We start from the raw sequence: 14,114 nt of genomic DNA on the forward strand, positions 1-14,114 counted from the left end.
TGATCTTGCTGTGGTTGTGTCAACCATGACTTACAAGACAGTCGCCACCCGTGAGTTGCTAGATACCTAGGAGGTAGCTCCATTTATCACAATCTACAGAGATTTGCACCAGCAAGTAAGTAAATCCTGTCTTTGATATATAGCAATATAAATAATTATCAGTGGAGGATTAATAAAGTCTCTTGCTCAAGTGTCGTTTCTTCAATCCGCATTGCCTGAGGGGCTATCAGACGGCAATGTTGACGTCGTCCGATATATTTATCGTCTGGTGGAAACATAGCAACGATCTTATTATCAAGCTCAGAAGGGAAATCCGACTCCAACTTGCGAATGACAATTCGCGCCGGGAATTCCTGCTCGCTTGTATGAAATCTTCCACCCTGATAGAAATGGATGCTCTCCAATTTGACAATGCTATCTCCCGCGCGTACCTTCTCATTAACAATAGTTGCTATTGAGTTGTCGAGTAAGGCTAGTCGGCAGGAGCTTCTAGGATCATGTATATCCTTATTATAGAGCTTCAATATTAGTTCACAAGCGTTATCATCACTAACACTATCTAACCAATCAATAGGGCGCGAGCCTCCCTCTTCGAGCACACTCCGTAACCAAGTGAACTCCGACCATAATTTTGGAACTGAATCTTTGATTGGTTTACGTGAAAGTTTCGTGAAATAGACAATGCCCCCTATTACGGTCATATTGTCCATGCAGCTATCCCGAGGTGGCCTCGGGGGTGGCAGAATCTCGCTGACGTGAGTGACAACCAGCGGAGGGTTTTTAGATCTGATTAAGAGCACGTCTTTCTCCGATGTTAGAGGACTATGATCTGTCCCATTGGCCTGTTGGCCGTTGATGGATCCTAACTTGGCGTCGAAACCCCAGTCAGGCACCCATGATGGGAGAATAGACCTGAGAGGCGAGTTGGCGATATTAGACAATGCCCGATTAAAACCAACATGCTTCATCATATAAAGGCCAGCTTCGATGAAGATCTCCCGAGCTGTCTTGTTATAGTCGATTTGTACGAATTCTTCGACCTCGTGACGGTCCAAGTGAAGTCCCATATTCGCATATACGAGGTCTCTCGGGTCAGTCGCCTGAGCTCTCCCTCTGATCTCTAGAATCTGCCATAGACTCAAGGTGCTTCGGTCGGCATCACTACGCGCGTGGACGGCATCATGGACATCCTTCATACGCGCCAAGTCGACCTCCATTCCCGATTGGTACTTCCTTAGCAGAGGGAGGAGTAGGTTGCAAAGATCCATCCATCTCACAAGTCTTGATCCGCATTGAAACCAAGGGTCCCTCGAAAGGACTAATTCTTGAAACGTCCAAGCCCGACGAAACCAAGGTCTGGCTAACAGTTGGCTTGACGCTGCGGCAAGATCCAAAACCTCTCTCGAGGGGCTGTCATCTTCCAAGTCCTGTTTATGTATAGGAGCCGAATTTATGCTACTGGCATTGTCAAAACTTCTGAACATTCCCCCGCGTAGTCGTTGAAGAATAAGCTGGGTATCAGGGCTTAATGGACCGAGGTAGATTATCGTGTTACCTGCGGTGGAATAGATATCCCCCATTAGAGCGACTTGTCGATTCCGTTCGGGGATATTTCTTTGGTCAATGCATAACGCGTCAATCCATATTCGGAGAATTCTTGTTTTATTGCGGATGTCTCTTAATGCGGCGCTGAGGTTAGCAGCGATTCCGATTTTGTGGCCATCGACAAGAATTGTATCAGTGGTTGTGCTGTCACCCCATACATATGATAGAGCAACATAATGGTCAGTAAAATATTGGGTAGGAAGTACAATATGTTGGAACGAGCCCTTCAGAATCGCTTCTCGATTTGGTGAGGGATCAAGAGAGAAGACCCTAATCTCCCCAGACTCTGTCAAGGGACGATACTGGAATGGTGTTGACATCTATATGCTTAGTGGATTACACGGGCCGCCGTTTTTGATCTTCCTGGAACTTCACAGTGAAGTTAGGCAGGATTATTTATTCGGTTTATTAAGGGCGTTTCCAACGAATTATGGCGACCCATCCCACTCATCGCCAGCCAATAGCCGACTCTCTAGGACGGCCTGCAGATATCCACCAACTAGGTACAGATTATATATTAGTCGTCTCCTGAATATGACCTCTAAATCGTTCTAGCTTGCGCATCACCTTTACTTATAATATATTTAAGATTCATTATAAGCTTCTCTTCTTGGAGCTGATATTTTTGTAAGGGGTGGTGCACCGGGCTTGTTGTACGACTTATATCACTCGTCAGTTTAAATCACTTAACTGAACTTCAGATAAAAAGGCCTTAGACATTTCTTAACCTTGGTTTGAAATTAATATTATCCGTAGCTTGAGATAGTAGCGCTGAGTTATATACACTAGCTGCGTAGGACCCCCTTATTGCAACGAGGTATCATGATATCATATAGGTTAGGTATCTACAGGGGCTACTACCGAGCTTCCGACGTTGATAGGTCGTAATTATTGATTGCGAGAGCTACGTTGATACCCAAATGTATACCAGAAGGAATGATATTGGTTTTAACTAGAAGCGTCTTATAGTCCAGAACCATTAAGACACTACGACTACGTTCGCTACGAGGATCAACCGTGTGCCCCACCCCCTTTTCCTTTCCGTCTAGCCAATGAATGAGAGTGTTGATGGGACATGAGCTGCTCCAGGCATCTCTAACTCGAGATACATTTAAGAATCCATATAGCCTTAATATCCAACAAACCAAACCCGGTTTTTCCATTTACATCAAGTATTTGTTTCATACATTCTCAGCATCCACTAAAGGTCCAGCCTTTAGGATAATCCTATCGCTCGTCTCACTCACTAGAGGGGAGTCGCACCGTACTTGAGTAGCAAATCCACTGCTCCCTGGTTTTGCTTTGCCATGGCAATCTGTAAAGGAAGGCAATACTCAAACGTAAGGGGTCGCATCAGAGGCATATTCGGATCGGCCCCTCCGCAGAGGAGAGCGTCAAGGCATGCATTCGAGTATTGGGTCGCTTTTTGATCGCACACATGGTACATAGACCGAATTTGTTCGACCGCCGGTGCCGAGCGAAATAAATCCCGTTGAACCATGGCCCGTACGATCTCGGGGTTTCCGCACAAGACAGCTCGTAGGACAGCTCCGGTATGAGGCTTGCCGGTCGACCTGTTGATGAGTTCCGGGAAAGGGTTTGCGCCATGGTCAAGTAGGAGTTCGCACATGGCTACGTTTCCTTGGTCGAGGGCCAGATCAAGCGGAGTCTCTCCTTTCTGATTAGACTGGTTTGGGTCCGCACCCCTTTCCAGTAGCATTCGCACAACCGTTATGTCTTTACCCCTGCATGCATAAAGCAGAGAAGTCCATCCCGACTTCGACACATATTCCCAAGGCGCACCGGCATCAAGGATGACGCTTGCAACAGCATAATTTCTAGACTCCAAAGCTTTGAACAAGCGTGTCTTTGTAGCCAACATCCCAGCTGCATCTTCGAACTGTAAAGCATATTGGAGAGAAGCAACCTGGTTCTTGTCGATAGCCCTGTTTATCATCGAGTCCAATAGCGTCTTCGATGGAAGTCTTGCGTTAAACCTTTGCAGGAGTTCGCAGAGTTCTATATGACCACCCATAAACAGCGGTTCAATTAGGGATTCGGTAGAACCGCTAGTCGCGTTAGGGGATGAACCATACTCCAATAATAATTTGACCATGGTAAACTTGACAGGATGCTTTTCCCCTGAACGGCACAATATCTCCAAAGCGGTCTGCCCTGAGTATTCCACGTCCGTTGTCGAGGCACCCCTCTGAAGTAGCAACCTAATAGTTGGGAGTAGACGATTTAGATCACCTATAAACGTACATGCTCTCATGAGCGGAGTCATTCCACGGGAATCCCGGGCATCAACCTCGGCTCCGGCGTCGAGTAGGTACTCCACGATGAGATCCAAGCCCCCCGCGGCCGCGACTGCTAGAGGGGTATCACCATTGATGTTCTTCTCATTAACGTCTACTCCGGCCTCGACAAGCCGCTTCAAGAGCGTTAATCGACTATTTTCCAGCCCATACCCTCGCTCGGCTTTTGAAGTTGAAGTGTTCACAGATACACCGGGAGCCTCGCAACAATAATGTAAATATGTAGCTCCAACACAGCGACTAGGGTTAGCACCCAGATCGATGAGATTGAGCGCATCTCGGAAACACCCTCTCGCGCATGCATCCAAGAGCAGCGTGCAGCCATTGCCATCTTGAGCATTGATGTTTGCGCCATTTTGTAGCAGCCAGCCGATCATATTCCAACGACCTGCCTTGTAGGCCCAGTGAAGCGGGCTCATGCCATGAGTATCTTCAATGTCGATTGGTGGCTGGTAGTGGTCTAAGAGGAAACGGGAGAGGTCGAGAGCATCTAAAGAGCTTGATATGTGTAGAGCGGTTATGTAATTGCTCGAAGAACCTAATTCTCTTGACGCTACCTGGAAAGAGGCGCCTCGGGCTACTAGGATCTGGGCTGTAGAATAATTATTATAGCACTAGATATAAGGATAAGCGATTGAAAATACAGTGAATATCCGGCCAGACAGATATGTTCATGAACCTACTATAGCTGTATGAAGAGGCATCCACCACGGAAATTCTTCATCTGGAAGTTCCCTATTATTAACAAAATCATACGAACCTCCGCACACGCAGAATCCACGAGAGAGGGCGTTGACGTTCGCGCCATGATCCAATAGCAAGTTGATGATATCGTCATGACCTAGACTAGCAGCAAGATGGAGAGGTGTCCATAGCTGTGAAGGTAGTTTATCCTGTGGATTCGAGCGAATCCAAGTATTCGTGGATGGTACAATGCTAACACCATTATCCACAAGTGACGTCCGCCGCTCCGGATTCCACTGCGCTAGAACATGGCGCTCAATCGCTTCTAGGGCCGATAGGCCTCTACTAGGAGGGTCAGGCAAATGAAAGATTAACATGGCCTGGTCCGGGCTGGTGCCTGCTGCTAGCAATTTCATAACTACTTGGGTTCTTCCCAACTCAACAGCCCAGAAAAGGACGTCTATGTTCTTACCGGCCCGATGATAAAGGACGTGATCTAAAGCTCGGTGGAGAGCATGACAACAACGACAGGACATCGAAATATCCCTGATGTCCAAGTGTTCTGCAACGAGAGTAAGGAGTTCATTGGGTAATCGTAAGAGCGCCATTTTTCGACTGTTTGCTTCTCAGCTCATTTCTTCTCTAGAATTAATTCTGGAATAGATGTAGTTCCTTTTATAGAAAATGTGTGTGTATGAGTGAAAGAATTGTATATATTATCGATGTAAATATTTGAGTAATGAAACACCTCAACGCGAACGTAGACGCGGACGCGGACGCGGGGTTGGAGTATCCTGGACGTGAGATTCTCTTGTTACTTGAGCAGTTAAGGCAATTGGGAAATAAGCTGACCAAGGAGCGCAAGATAAACAGAGTCACAAGGTTTATTCTTGCCAATCAGCTCGATTTAGAGCCGAGTATCAATGCAATAGGACTCTAATCTTGCATGAGATTTGCTTTTCTATCATTCGAATTCAAAGGAATAAGGCGTCACGTGAGTGTCACGTGTATATCCTGTAGAAACAGCGTTGACAAGAGTAGAAGTTCTCTTCTTATGCGTAGATACATGGTCTTCTCTCCCTTTTTAAGAGTCTCGTTAGATTTTAATATTAGGTAAGTATTTGAGCATATACTCAATTTCAACCCGAATAATAGTAGTTAAATGATTCTTATCAGTTCTTATAAACTAGTTATAGCTCTCAACTAATGTATTTGACAAGTTATGAGCTATAACATATTTATTTGTGATCAGGTTATTAGAAAAAATCACATAATGACATGTAGGCAGTCAGTATTCTGGTTATCCAATCATTAAAACTCATAACCTCATCACTTATAATAATTGAGGACATATGAGTTGGGCGTCAATCTAAGCTACAGTAGTAAATGACTTCGTAATCTCTTAGCCCTTTTTTGAAAAGAAATATCATGAGTATGAAGTTACATGTCGATGTAGAAGTTTAAAGAGGGCCTCGTACAGTATTAAGACAGTAAGATAATAGAAATACGGTATGAATAATATCTACGCACGGTGAATGGAATAGTTTAGAACGCCCGTAGTTAGTCAGTCTATTGTTAGAATTGTTGGACAATAGGGATACTTTCTATAATAGGGTTAAATATGAATTGCCCTTAATTAATAACTTTTCTTGAAACTGAACCGACCCTTTAGCTGATTGGCTACGGCAGACGACGGGTAGATCAAACATTAACTTGGCTGATGAAACCTATAGCCAAATCAAATCGAGGGAAGTACCTAAATTTACAAATGAAGGTGACGCAATAAGGTAACGCGGAAAGTTAGTATTTCTCGTGTCTTACACGGTCACAGGAATATCATTATCGTCGAATTGTAATCTGAACTGTCATTCAGTCAGATTTTCCCTTGATACATATGAACTCACATATGCAGCGACAAAGAAGGACACGTGCAAGTACAATGCAACCATATCTATCCTCTCTGCATATGAGCACAAGCAGGCTGCGAGGAAAAAAGATCGGACGACGTTACGATCAGAAAATGCCTAGGGTCTATGAAACCAATCAAAGGATAGATGACGAGCATGGCTCTAGGGTTAAGCGAACTGATTGGTCAATTCTTGAAATCCAATTAAACGCGATTAAATATTTGACGCGTCGAATTCGCGTCTCGACGCGTCTCCCGCATCTCCCGTATCTCCCACATTTTACTCAGTTCCACTCTTCCCCTCCTCTTCAACCCAAGACTTTCGCCGGCTTTCCACTGCCCCAATAATGATTGACATGTCCAGCGATCGCACCAAATACCGGTCGAAACCAACCGGGGAATTTTGCGTAAAGTGCATGCAGAGCCTACCTTAGGTACGCTACCTTAGGTACCTAGGTAGGTAGGTTAGGTACTCGTTTCTTCAATGTCTATTGCCCTGCGTGCATTATCAGTACCTAATGCAAGGGCATTGGGAGAAGGAGGGGTGATCTTGATAGTAAGTGTGGGTGGTCTCGGGCTGTTTCCCGCTGCTACTTAGGTAATGAGACGAATATAGGATATACCTCCTTCAATGTTATGACATAGAAGTCTATCCTAATCAAAGAAATCGTCATGCAATGCGCAGGGATCGACAGCAAGTTCAAGATCTAGTTGCCTTACGATACCGGACTACGTAGTATGTATGTATAGGATGACTACCTGTAATAGAAATAGTGTATACGGTAGGTGAAAAATGATTAACTGTTAAAGCTTCGTCACCTAAGCTGACTGGAATTTGACGGTGACCGTTCGCGCCAAATAGCCTTACGCGCTTTCATTCTCCCGGCTACATTCTCACCTTGATGGAACTGTTCTCAGATTGTCCGCGGGTTCCACCGCATGGCCATTTAGAAAGGCGTAACGCCTATCTGATACTCTTCACGGCTCTAGATTACGTATTGTTAGGTACATTACATTACGTATTACACATCCTAGGACTTGAGAACAGCTCCCTTCGATATTCGAGGGTGTAAAGGGCGGTTACAGTCAAACACTTTAACGTCTATATAGGAAGATATAATAGTCAATCTGACGATAAGCTACCTAAGGTAGCAGCACACCATCGCAAAAGGAGATTTTGGTTGAGACTATATTGTGAGACTATTCCCACAACGTCTAGTTTTTAAGGGCAGTGGGACCTGGACGGGTCGATCAGGTCTAGTGGCTTTTCTTCTGCACACCATCTCCACGGAGAGCTAAAGAGTTAGGAGGTGATAAATTACTAAGAAGGTTTAGAATCAATGGTGTAAGGGTTGTATCGAAGTCTCAATCGGGGTGTAAGTGCTTGCTTGTAAAGCGCTTCTTACCTCTTACCCCTGGTTCGTCTGGGCTACATAGTACATCAATTAACCTAGTACCTTCTCCCTTGATGTACCTAACTTTTTAATGGCCGGGTCACTCTCCATAGCGGTTAAGCTACCTACCCAAGGTTAGTACCTGAGTTCTGATCCACTATATTGGCCCCATAGTGTACACCTCTACATAGACCTCTAGACCGAAAACGGTACGTATCATGTGGGCCATTCGTGCGACCTGGACAGGCAGTGCAGTTTTGACCCGTTCCTGGGATTCTTTCTCTTTCTTGTTGGTCTTATTAGGCGCATTATTCCAGCCCTCCCGTCTCTCCCACTCCGAGCTTCCACTTTCCCACTTACACCTCATCTCCTAGCAACCGTCCGCTGATCGCCCGCGTTTCCCGTCGCATAACAGTCATCGCTCAACTCCAACATACATTACTATCGCAACTTACTCTTGAATAAAGATTATAAAACAATTTACATACTACTTATATTAAATTTATATAACTATTTGCGCAACTGTTATTATTTAACTACACCGAGCGCGTCGCATTCCAGCTACAGTCGCATTCGAAATCTCGCGACATATTCCGCTTGGAGCAACGTCTCGCCACGCACAATCGCCACACAAACAACACCAAAGCAACACTTCGAATAAGTCGTCGTCAAAATGTTGATGCCGTCAGCACTTTCGTGCGACTCGTCGCACCCGCCTGTTACTAGGCTTCAGTCCGCTCTTTTCGCGTCGCCGCCCGCTAGTCCCCCAACGAGCGCGCACAACAGCACGCTCGGAAACATTTTCCAGTCTTGCCGCGCGCTCCAATCTATGCTTACAGCACCCGCGACAATCCCCTCAAATGACAACATCGAGACGCGCCGGGATCCGCTACCTACACCGCCAATGGCTCACACCGCTCTTCCGCCTCTAAAACTACGTCTGCGATCGCGCAAAACTGACACCAATGGGGAAGTTCTCCCTAGGAAGAGAGTCGTAAAGAGATCAGCAGCACCACCTCGCGGCGCCAATAAGCGGCGCCGCGCCGTTGAGGATGACATGGGTCGCGATGAGGACATGGAAAGCGACCTAGAAATAAGTGGTTCGGAGAACGAAGAATCAAGCGCCAGACCTAGCACGCCAAAACGCGCTCGCCTTGCGCCGGAAGTAATACCAATGGGTCTAGGGCGGAGAGACTTCCACAATTTACAATCTACCAGGGACGAAGAGAGTATGGTAGAAGGCACAGAAGTGGAAGTAGAAGCGGATGGCGAGCGGTGGAGCAAAGAAGACGACCGGATACTGGTCGAGCTTGTCCTGGAGAAGCTCAAACTCTCCAAGACAGACTGGCAGGACTGCGCGCGGAGTCTGGGCAAAGACCGGGGCAGCATCGGGCGGAGGTGGAGGAGTCTGATGATCAATGGGGATGTCGGGCTCAAGTCGTTGCGGAGTCGGCGAAGCAAACTACACAGCACCTGGAGGTGAAGTCCACGTGCTCTATCCATTCATTCACATGTCTATTTTGTTTTCTATCTATTATTTTCTTGGATCTCGGAACCCGAGTTCTAGCTGTACTTTGGACAAATATTGTGGTGCAAAAGGGAAAGGCTAGGCGCTTTAGAGTACTGGATACCTGGATAAGATATCCCATATCGCGCGAAACGCGCTTGATAGGTTGGCGGTAATTGTCGGTTATACTTTTGGATATCAACTATTATTGAAATACAATGATCTTGCCTCTTATTACTTATTTTCTCCATCTTCTACCATTGCAGTGCCCAAATGTGAAATCTTTACTTGTGAGTAGTCTTCATGCATGCAAGTCCTCCTTACACGCCAAATGTAGACATCTACACCATTGCAGCCCCCCAGGGCTGGCTAACCACCTAATTAGAGTGGCTATTACGAACTTCCAACCCCGTATTTTCCAAAAAGGGCAAAGCAGTCGCCTTCTTGCAAGTGTAGATAAAACCCTCACAATCCGCACACCTTGAAGCCGAAAACGGAATACCAAGCGTTCTCGGTACCCGGCACTCTCGCTAACGATCACCAGGGTCTCTCTCTTTTTTTTTTGGTCTGTTTTCGCGTCGAGGCCAGGTTTTACTGGTCGACCATCTAGCACGATAAGTTTCCGCGGCTCCGCTGCGGCGGCTAGGGTTACGTTGGCTCCCGGGGGACCGGGGGGGTGTGTTCCCATAGTATTTTGGTTACGGGAGGCTGGGAGATTCATGCCGCGGAGCTGATAAACTAACCTAAACCTAACTCGCTCTGAAAAGTCTGGGGGTGGTTTTTTTTCTCTCCCTTCTCATTCTCCAGCTCCCCCGCCTTCTTCATTCCTAGAAAGGGATGGTGGTCGTGTCTGAGTTTCTGAGTCGATACGCACGTATGACTTGCATTGAAGATCGCCCCCCCAGCCTCCTATGTATCCTGCCCCTCGACGCCCTTGCTTCTGTTCCAGGAGGTTGGTTATACGTTCACAGATTAGGTAGGTAGGTCCGTATGGGGCTAGGAGGATTGTGGAGAGAGACAGAGATTGGTAAAATATGAGATTTGCACGCGTTCTATCTACTAAAAGCAACTACTTATTCCATATAACTACCCCATCTAGTAGTCTTCATCCTCGCCCTCATCCTCATCCTCGTCTTCGTCTTCGTCCTGATCATCCTCCCTCCCACGACGCCCAATCGGCTGGTTCTCGTGCCGAGGATAACCATCAGCTTTCCATTTCTCAATGCCGGCCAAGATCCGCGTTATAGTCTATTGTTTACTGCCCAATGCTGGATATGAAAAATTGCTATTCGAAATTTCTTAAATTGTTCGAGATCGGTCAAGGCGAAGCTTGAAGTTAATCTTATATAGTAGCGAGGACAGCGTTTCGTTTCCGTGGGAGTAGTAGTTACGATTACTTCTCTCCACATGACATACATGTGTGCGAGATAGGGTATCGTGCTAAGGAGAAAGACCATGTCCTGGTCCCCGAGTACCGGCCAGGTCATATCCAAGGAAATGCGGCCGCTGATGAAGGATTGGTTCTCTGCTATTATCATGTCGCCGTCGTAGGCTTTCGATTCTATGATTAAGTATGGAAAGCAAACGTGTCTGTCAGGCATGCTTCTAAACTGTTCGTAACCCGGGTTTCCCATAGGGGTCTCCACATAGAACGTACACGCAGATTATTATACCCGAAGATCATAGCGGGCTTCTGATTGTGCAGCGTATTTAGGCCATTTTCCGGGGGTAAAAGGGTGACTTTGAACATTTCTCGGCTACAATAAATCAGTAACGAAGAGGGTATATGTTTTCTTCCGGAACTAGGGAATCATCGGTCCAGCATCGTCGTCGAAGATCTAGAGCCTCAAAGAGGCAATATACCCTGTCCGTACTGAGGCCTACATAGTTGCGATATAGGCTATCTATATCTATATCTACAGGAATATCATCCCCTTCTACACTATTCACTTGGTCGATATGCTCCTGGACCCAATCTGGAAGCGTGGTGTAAGGGCGGAGCAGTTCGATTCCATTGTTGCGGAGGGTACAAGACCGGAACGACTCAAACTTCAAGTAGCCAAGAGTATTTTCCGATGTGTCCGTAGCAATCGTGGGAAAGGAGTTTGAGGTAGTGGACGAACGGTAAGTCTTCACCGGATCCGGTGGGCATGGGTCGTCAATATTAAGCCACGCGGCTATTTTAGGAATTTTCTCGAGAGCAGAAATCGGACTCTTCGACAGAAGGTGATGGTTGTCGCTCATTAGATCGGGGTTGTGGCAAGTCACACGGTGAGGATGAGGGATAATGATCAAGAGGCAGTTGTTGTTGATGATCGGTTTGGAAGTCCATGATGGTAGTATGGTAGTATAAGTAGGCGTAGGTCTTGATATGACTCCTTTGCAAAAGTGCCTACTTACGAACAGGATAGCTGTGTGAGATTGAAAGTTATGTAGGAGAGTAACTAGTTAGGTGAATACTAAAGAGATAATTTTTATCCCTGATGTATTTAGTCTTCCTATAGCTGAAGCACCTAAATATATCTGATTCTTTACTTATTATTGCACTTTTCGCACTGTCTTTTTGAAAAAGCCTGCAGCATTAACACTGTATACTTAGGTGTATTACTAGTAGGTTACCTATCTTGTTCATTCGATTTCATACTTCGCCCCCTTTCTTGTTTATCTTACTGATCACATACCTACCAAGGTTCATGTTTAAATCAATAAGTTAGCCTTCATTTTGGTAATGTTAAGCACGATCTGAATGCTATGTTAACGTAACTCTTCTCAGTAGCCATGGGTCGTTGTGATGTTGGTTACCTTTTCGCGCGGTATGGCGTAAAGCGAGAGAAAGCTGTCACTCGTCTTACCAAAATTTAGTAGGCAATGATAAGTTGTGTAACGGAAAGTTGCATTTCATCGTGCATGAATCCGTGTCCAATAGATATGCTACAGTCCCTCAATATGCATCGTCGCTGTTCTACTTCTCCGAGCCTATGGAAACTAGGTGTCATTTTATATAGTTATCTTGTAATCCCAAAATTACTATCCCAAAGATACCCAGAGCAATACATTCTTTACCATCTATTCAAATTCTTGATTTACGCCACTCAAATATGAGCACGCTGATTCCTAGAGGCCCTTCGAATGCCGCCCGTGGTCAATGGCGGGGCCGTGGTCGCGGCCGCGGTCGCGGTAGTGGTAGTGGTAGTGGTAGCGGTAGTGGTAGCTGGCGAGGACGAGGACGAGGCAACAATGGGAGAGAACAAGGCCCTAACTGGAGCCGAAGCAAAGATCAACCATCTAGGAGCACTATTGATGATGCCCCTCTCGGTCGACTTATCACGAAGATTACTTTAGAAAGTACTTCAAATTATAATACACGGGCGGGTGATGCAAAGATTAGCAATTGCAAATATGCAGCATCGTACTCTCTAGTCGACTCTAAAACACCCAAAATTATTATTCCAGGTATGTCACCAAGATCAATAGCCACCAGAATGCTAACACGGTAAATAGGAGAGCCAGCAAAATGGACGCCACCTCAATTACCTTCACAACTTCCTGGAGATCGTGGCGATTATCTCCGGGATCACAATGGAGCAAGATTTCCCGAGCACCCCATGCTGCCCTCTGTTCATTCTCTCCTTTCTCTGAATGAAGGGTTTGACACGTCAGGAGTTGACATCATGGGTTGCGCGAGTTCTCTAGGAGACCTTCTCCGGTTCGTACGATCGGTCAATTTGACCTTCAGATTCGACGTTGAAATGGTTGGAGATACTTTATTCATGATTCGTAACTGTCGCGATCAAGTCATTCCTGACGTCCGTGGATATGGCCATTCCTTCTTAGATTCCTTCACTTCTTATGAACCCAAGATGCGGGAAACTAAATCACATCAACGTATCGTCTCTTATTCCTTCAGCGGGTTGAAATGTCTCGTTCGTTTTGAATGCGATGGACATTTGGCAAGTGATAGAGAGGATTTCACTACTACGGCTACTGAACTAGATGGCTTAAACCTTTCAAAATCCCCCGCTATCGAGACGGCCGGAGCGATCGTACCTCAGCGGTCAATCATTGAAATTAAGACAAGGTCTAAGGCAAGATCTCAAGTCGGTGCACCAGTTGATATGGATGAGCAATTGCCTAGGCTATGGCTTCGTCAAATCCCCAACTTCGTCACGGCATATCACGTTACAGGAAACTTTGAAGATGTTCAAGAAAAAGCCATCGAGCAAGAATTGCTCGATTGGGAAAGCAGCCATCAATCCGAACTGCAGAAATTCGCTTCCATTCTACGCCAACTGATTGTTGAGGTCAAACGGGCCGGTCATTTGAAGCTCGAACTGTGTCGAACCGAGTCAGGACCACTCGAATTAAGGGAGCAAGCCGGTAAACCTCGGGAAGTACTTCCAAGTGATTGGAGGGATATATGGGCTAGGCAGAATCATGGACCAGGCAGCGATGGCACAGCCTGCTTGAGTGATGAGGATGAGGACGACAGTTATCCCAGCCTGCTTTCTCGTAAGGGAGAATCTGACGAATCGGATGATTCTGATGATGACTTCTCGCTAGATTTCACAGCGTGTGACCCCAGCTGCGGATATTGCGGTAAGTGTGCCTAAAGATGAATGTATGGATGTGTTGGCATGAAGTAGTATCAAGTAGTATCACTATCAAGTAGCATAAGGAATCTCCCATTTTCTCTATTGCGC

General features: G+C 46.1%; 5 protein-coding genes across 5 annotated transcripts; 2 read left to right on the forward strand and 3 right to left on the reverse strand.

Annotated features, from left to right (window-relative positions):
• Window positions 1-131: 131 nt before the first annotated feature.
• Window positions 132-1,982, reverse strand: F4817DRAFT_341633 (HET-domain-containing protein). The gene has a single exon (XM_049303781.1). It carries the CDS (start codon window positions 1,923-1,925, stop codon window positions 159-161), a length of 1,767 nt encoding a protein of 588 aa, XP_049157755.1. The 5' UTR covers window positions 1,926-1,982; the 3' UTR covers window positions 132-158.
• A 474-nt stretch (window positions 1,983-2,456) lies between these two features.
• Window positions 2,457-5,542, reverse strand: F4817DRAFT_341635 (ankyrin). The gene is made up of 2 exons (XM_049303782.1): window positions 4,607-5,542; window positions 2,457-4,537 (listed from the first exon to the last, which is right to left on the reverse strand). Exons 1-2 carry the CDS (start codon window positions 5,213-5,215, stop codon window positions 2,852-2,854), a joined length of 2,295 nt encoding a protein of 764 aa, XP_049157756.1. The 5' UTR covers window positions 5,216-5,542; the 3' UTR covers window positions 2,457-2,851.
• A 2,688-nt stretch (window positions 5,543-8,230) lies between these two features.
• On the forward strand, window positions 8,231-9,651 carry F4817DRAFT_341637 (uncharacterized protein). The gene has a single exon (XM_049303783.1). It carries the CDS (start codon window positions 8,581-8,583, stop codon window positions 9,388-9,390), a length of 810 nt encoding a protein of 269 aa, XP_049157757.1. The 5' UTR covers window positions 8,231-8,580; the 3' UTR covers window positions 9,391-9,651.
• Window positions 9,652-10,509: 858 nt separating this feature from the next.
• F4817DRAFT_317180 (uncharacterized protein) lies at window positions 10,510-11,658 on the reverse strand (the record flags this gene model as incomplete). Its single annotated transcript, XM_049300772.1, has 2 exons — window positions 10,510-10,662; window positions 11,335-11,658. 2 exons carry the CDS (start codon window positions 11,656-11,658, stop codon window positions 10,510-10,512), a joined length of 477 nt encoding a protein of 158 aa, XP_049157758.1.
• A 634-nt stretch (window positions 11,659-12,292) lies between these two features.
• F4817DRAFT_341639 (uncharacterized protein) lies at window positions 12,293-14,108 on the forward strand. Its single transcript, XM_049303784.1, has 2 exons — window positions 12,293-12,867; window positions 12,916-14,108. Exons 1-2 carry the CDS (start codon window positions 12,513-12,515, stop codon window positions 14,022-14,024), a joined length of 1,464 nt encoding a protein of 487 aa, XP_049157759.1. The 5' UTR covers window positions 12,293-12,512; the 3' UTR covers window positions 14,025-14,108.
• The last annotated feature ends 6 nt before the right edge of the window (window positions 14,109-14,114 follow it).

The sequence above is a fragment of the Daldinia loculata genome (genome assembly GCF_022478755.1).
Source record: "Daldinia loculata strain CBS 113971 unplaced genomic scaffold F4817scaffold_34, whole genome shotgun sequence".
Classification (NCBI taxonomy): Eukaryota; Fungi; Ascomycota; class Sordariomycetes; order Xylariales; family Hypoxylaceae; genus Daldinia; species Daldinia loculata.

Excerpts from the sequence above, each read along its gene's own strand:
- F4817DRAFT_341633 (XM_049303781.1), bottom strand. The coding sequence starts at position 1,925 with ATGTCAACACCATTCCAGTATCGTCCCTTGACAGAGTCTGGGGAGATT.
- F4817DRAFT_341635 (XM_049303782.1), bottom strand. The coding sequence starts at position 5,215 with ATGGCGCTCTTACGATTACCCAATGAACTCCTTACTCTCGTTGCAGAA. Across the intron at positions 4,538-4,606 it reads TGCCTCTTCATACAGCTATA|TGCTATAATAATTATTCTAC; the intron begins GTAGGTTCATGA and ends CCTTATATCTAG.
- F4817DRAFT_341637 (XM_049303783.1), top strand. The coding sequence starts at position 8,581 with ATGTTGATGCCGTCAGCACTTTCGTGCGACTCGTCGCACCCGCCTGTT.
- F4817DRAFT_341639 (XM_049303784.1), top strand. The coding sequence starts at position 12,513 with ATGAGCACGCTGATTCCTAGAGGCCCTTCGAATGCCGCCCGTGGTCAA. Across the intron at positions 12,868-12,915 it reads ACCCAAAATTATTATTCCAG|GAGAGCCAGCAAAATGGACG; the intron begins GTATGTCACCAA and ends CACGGTAAATAG.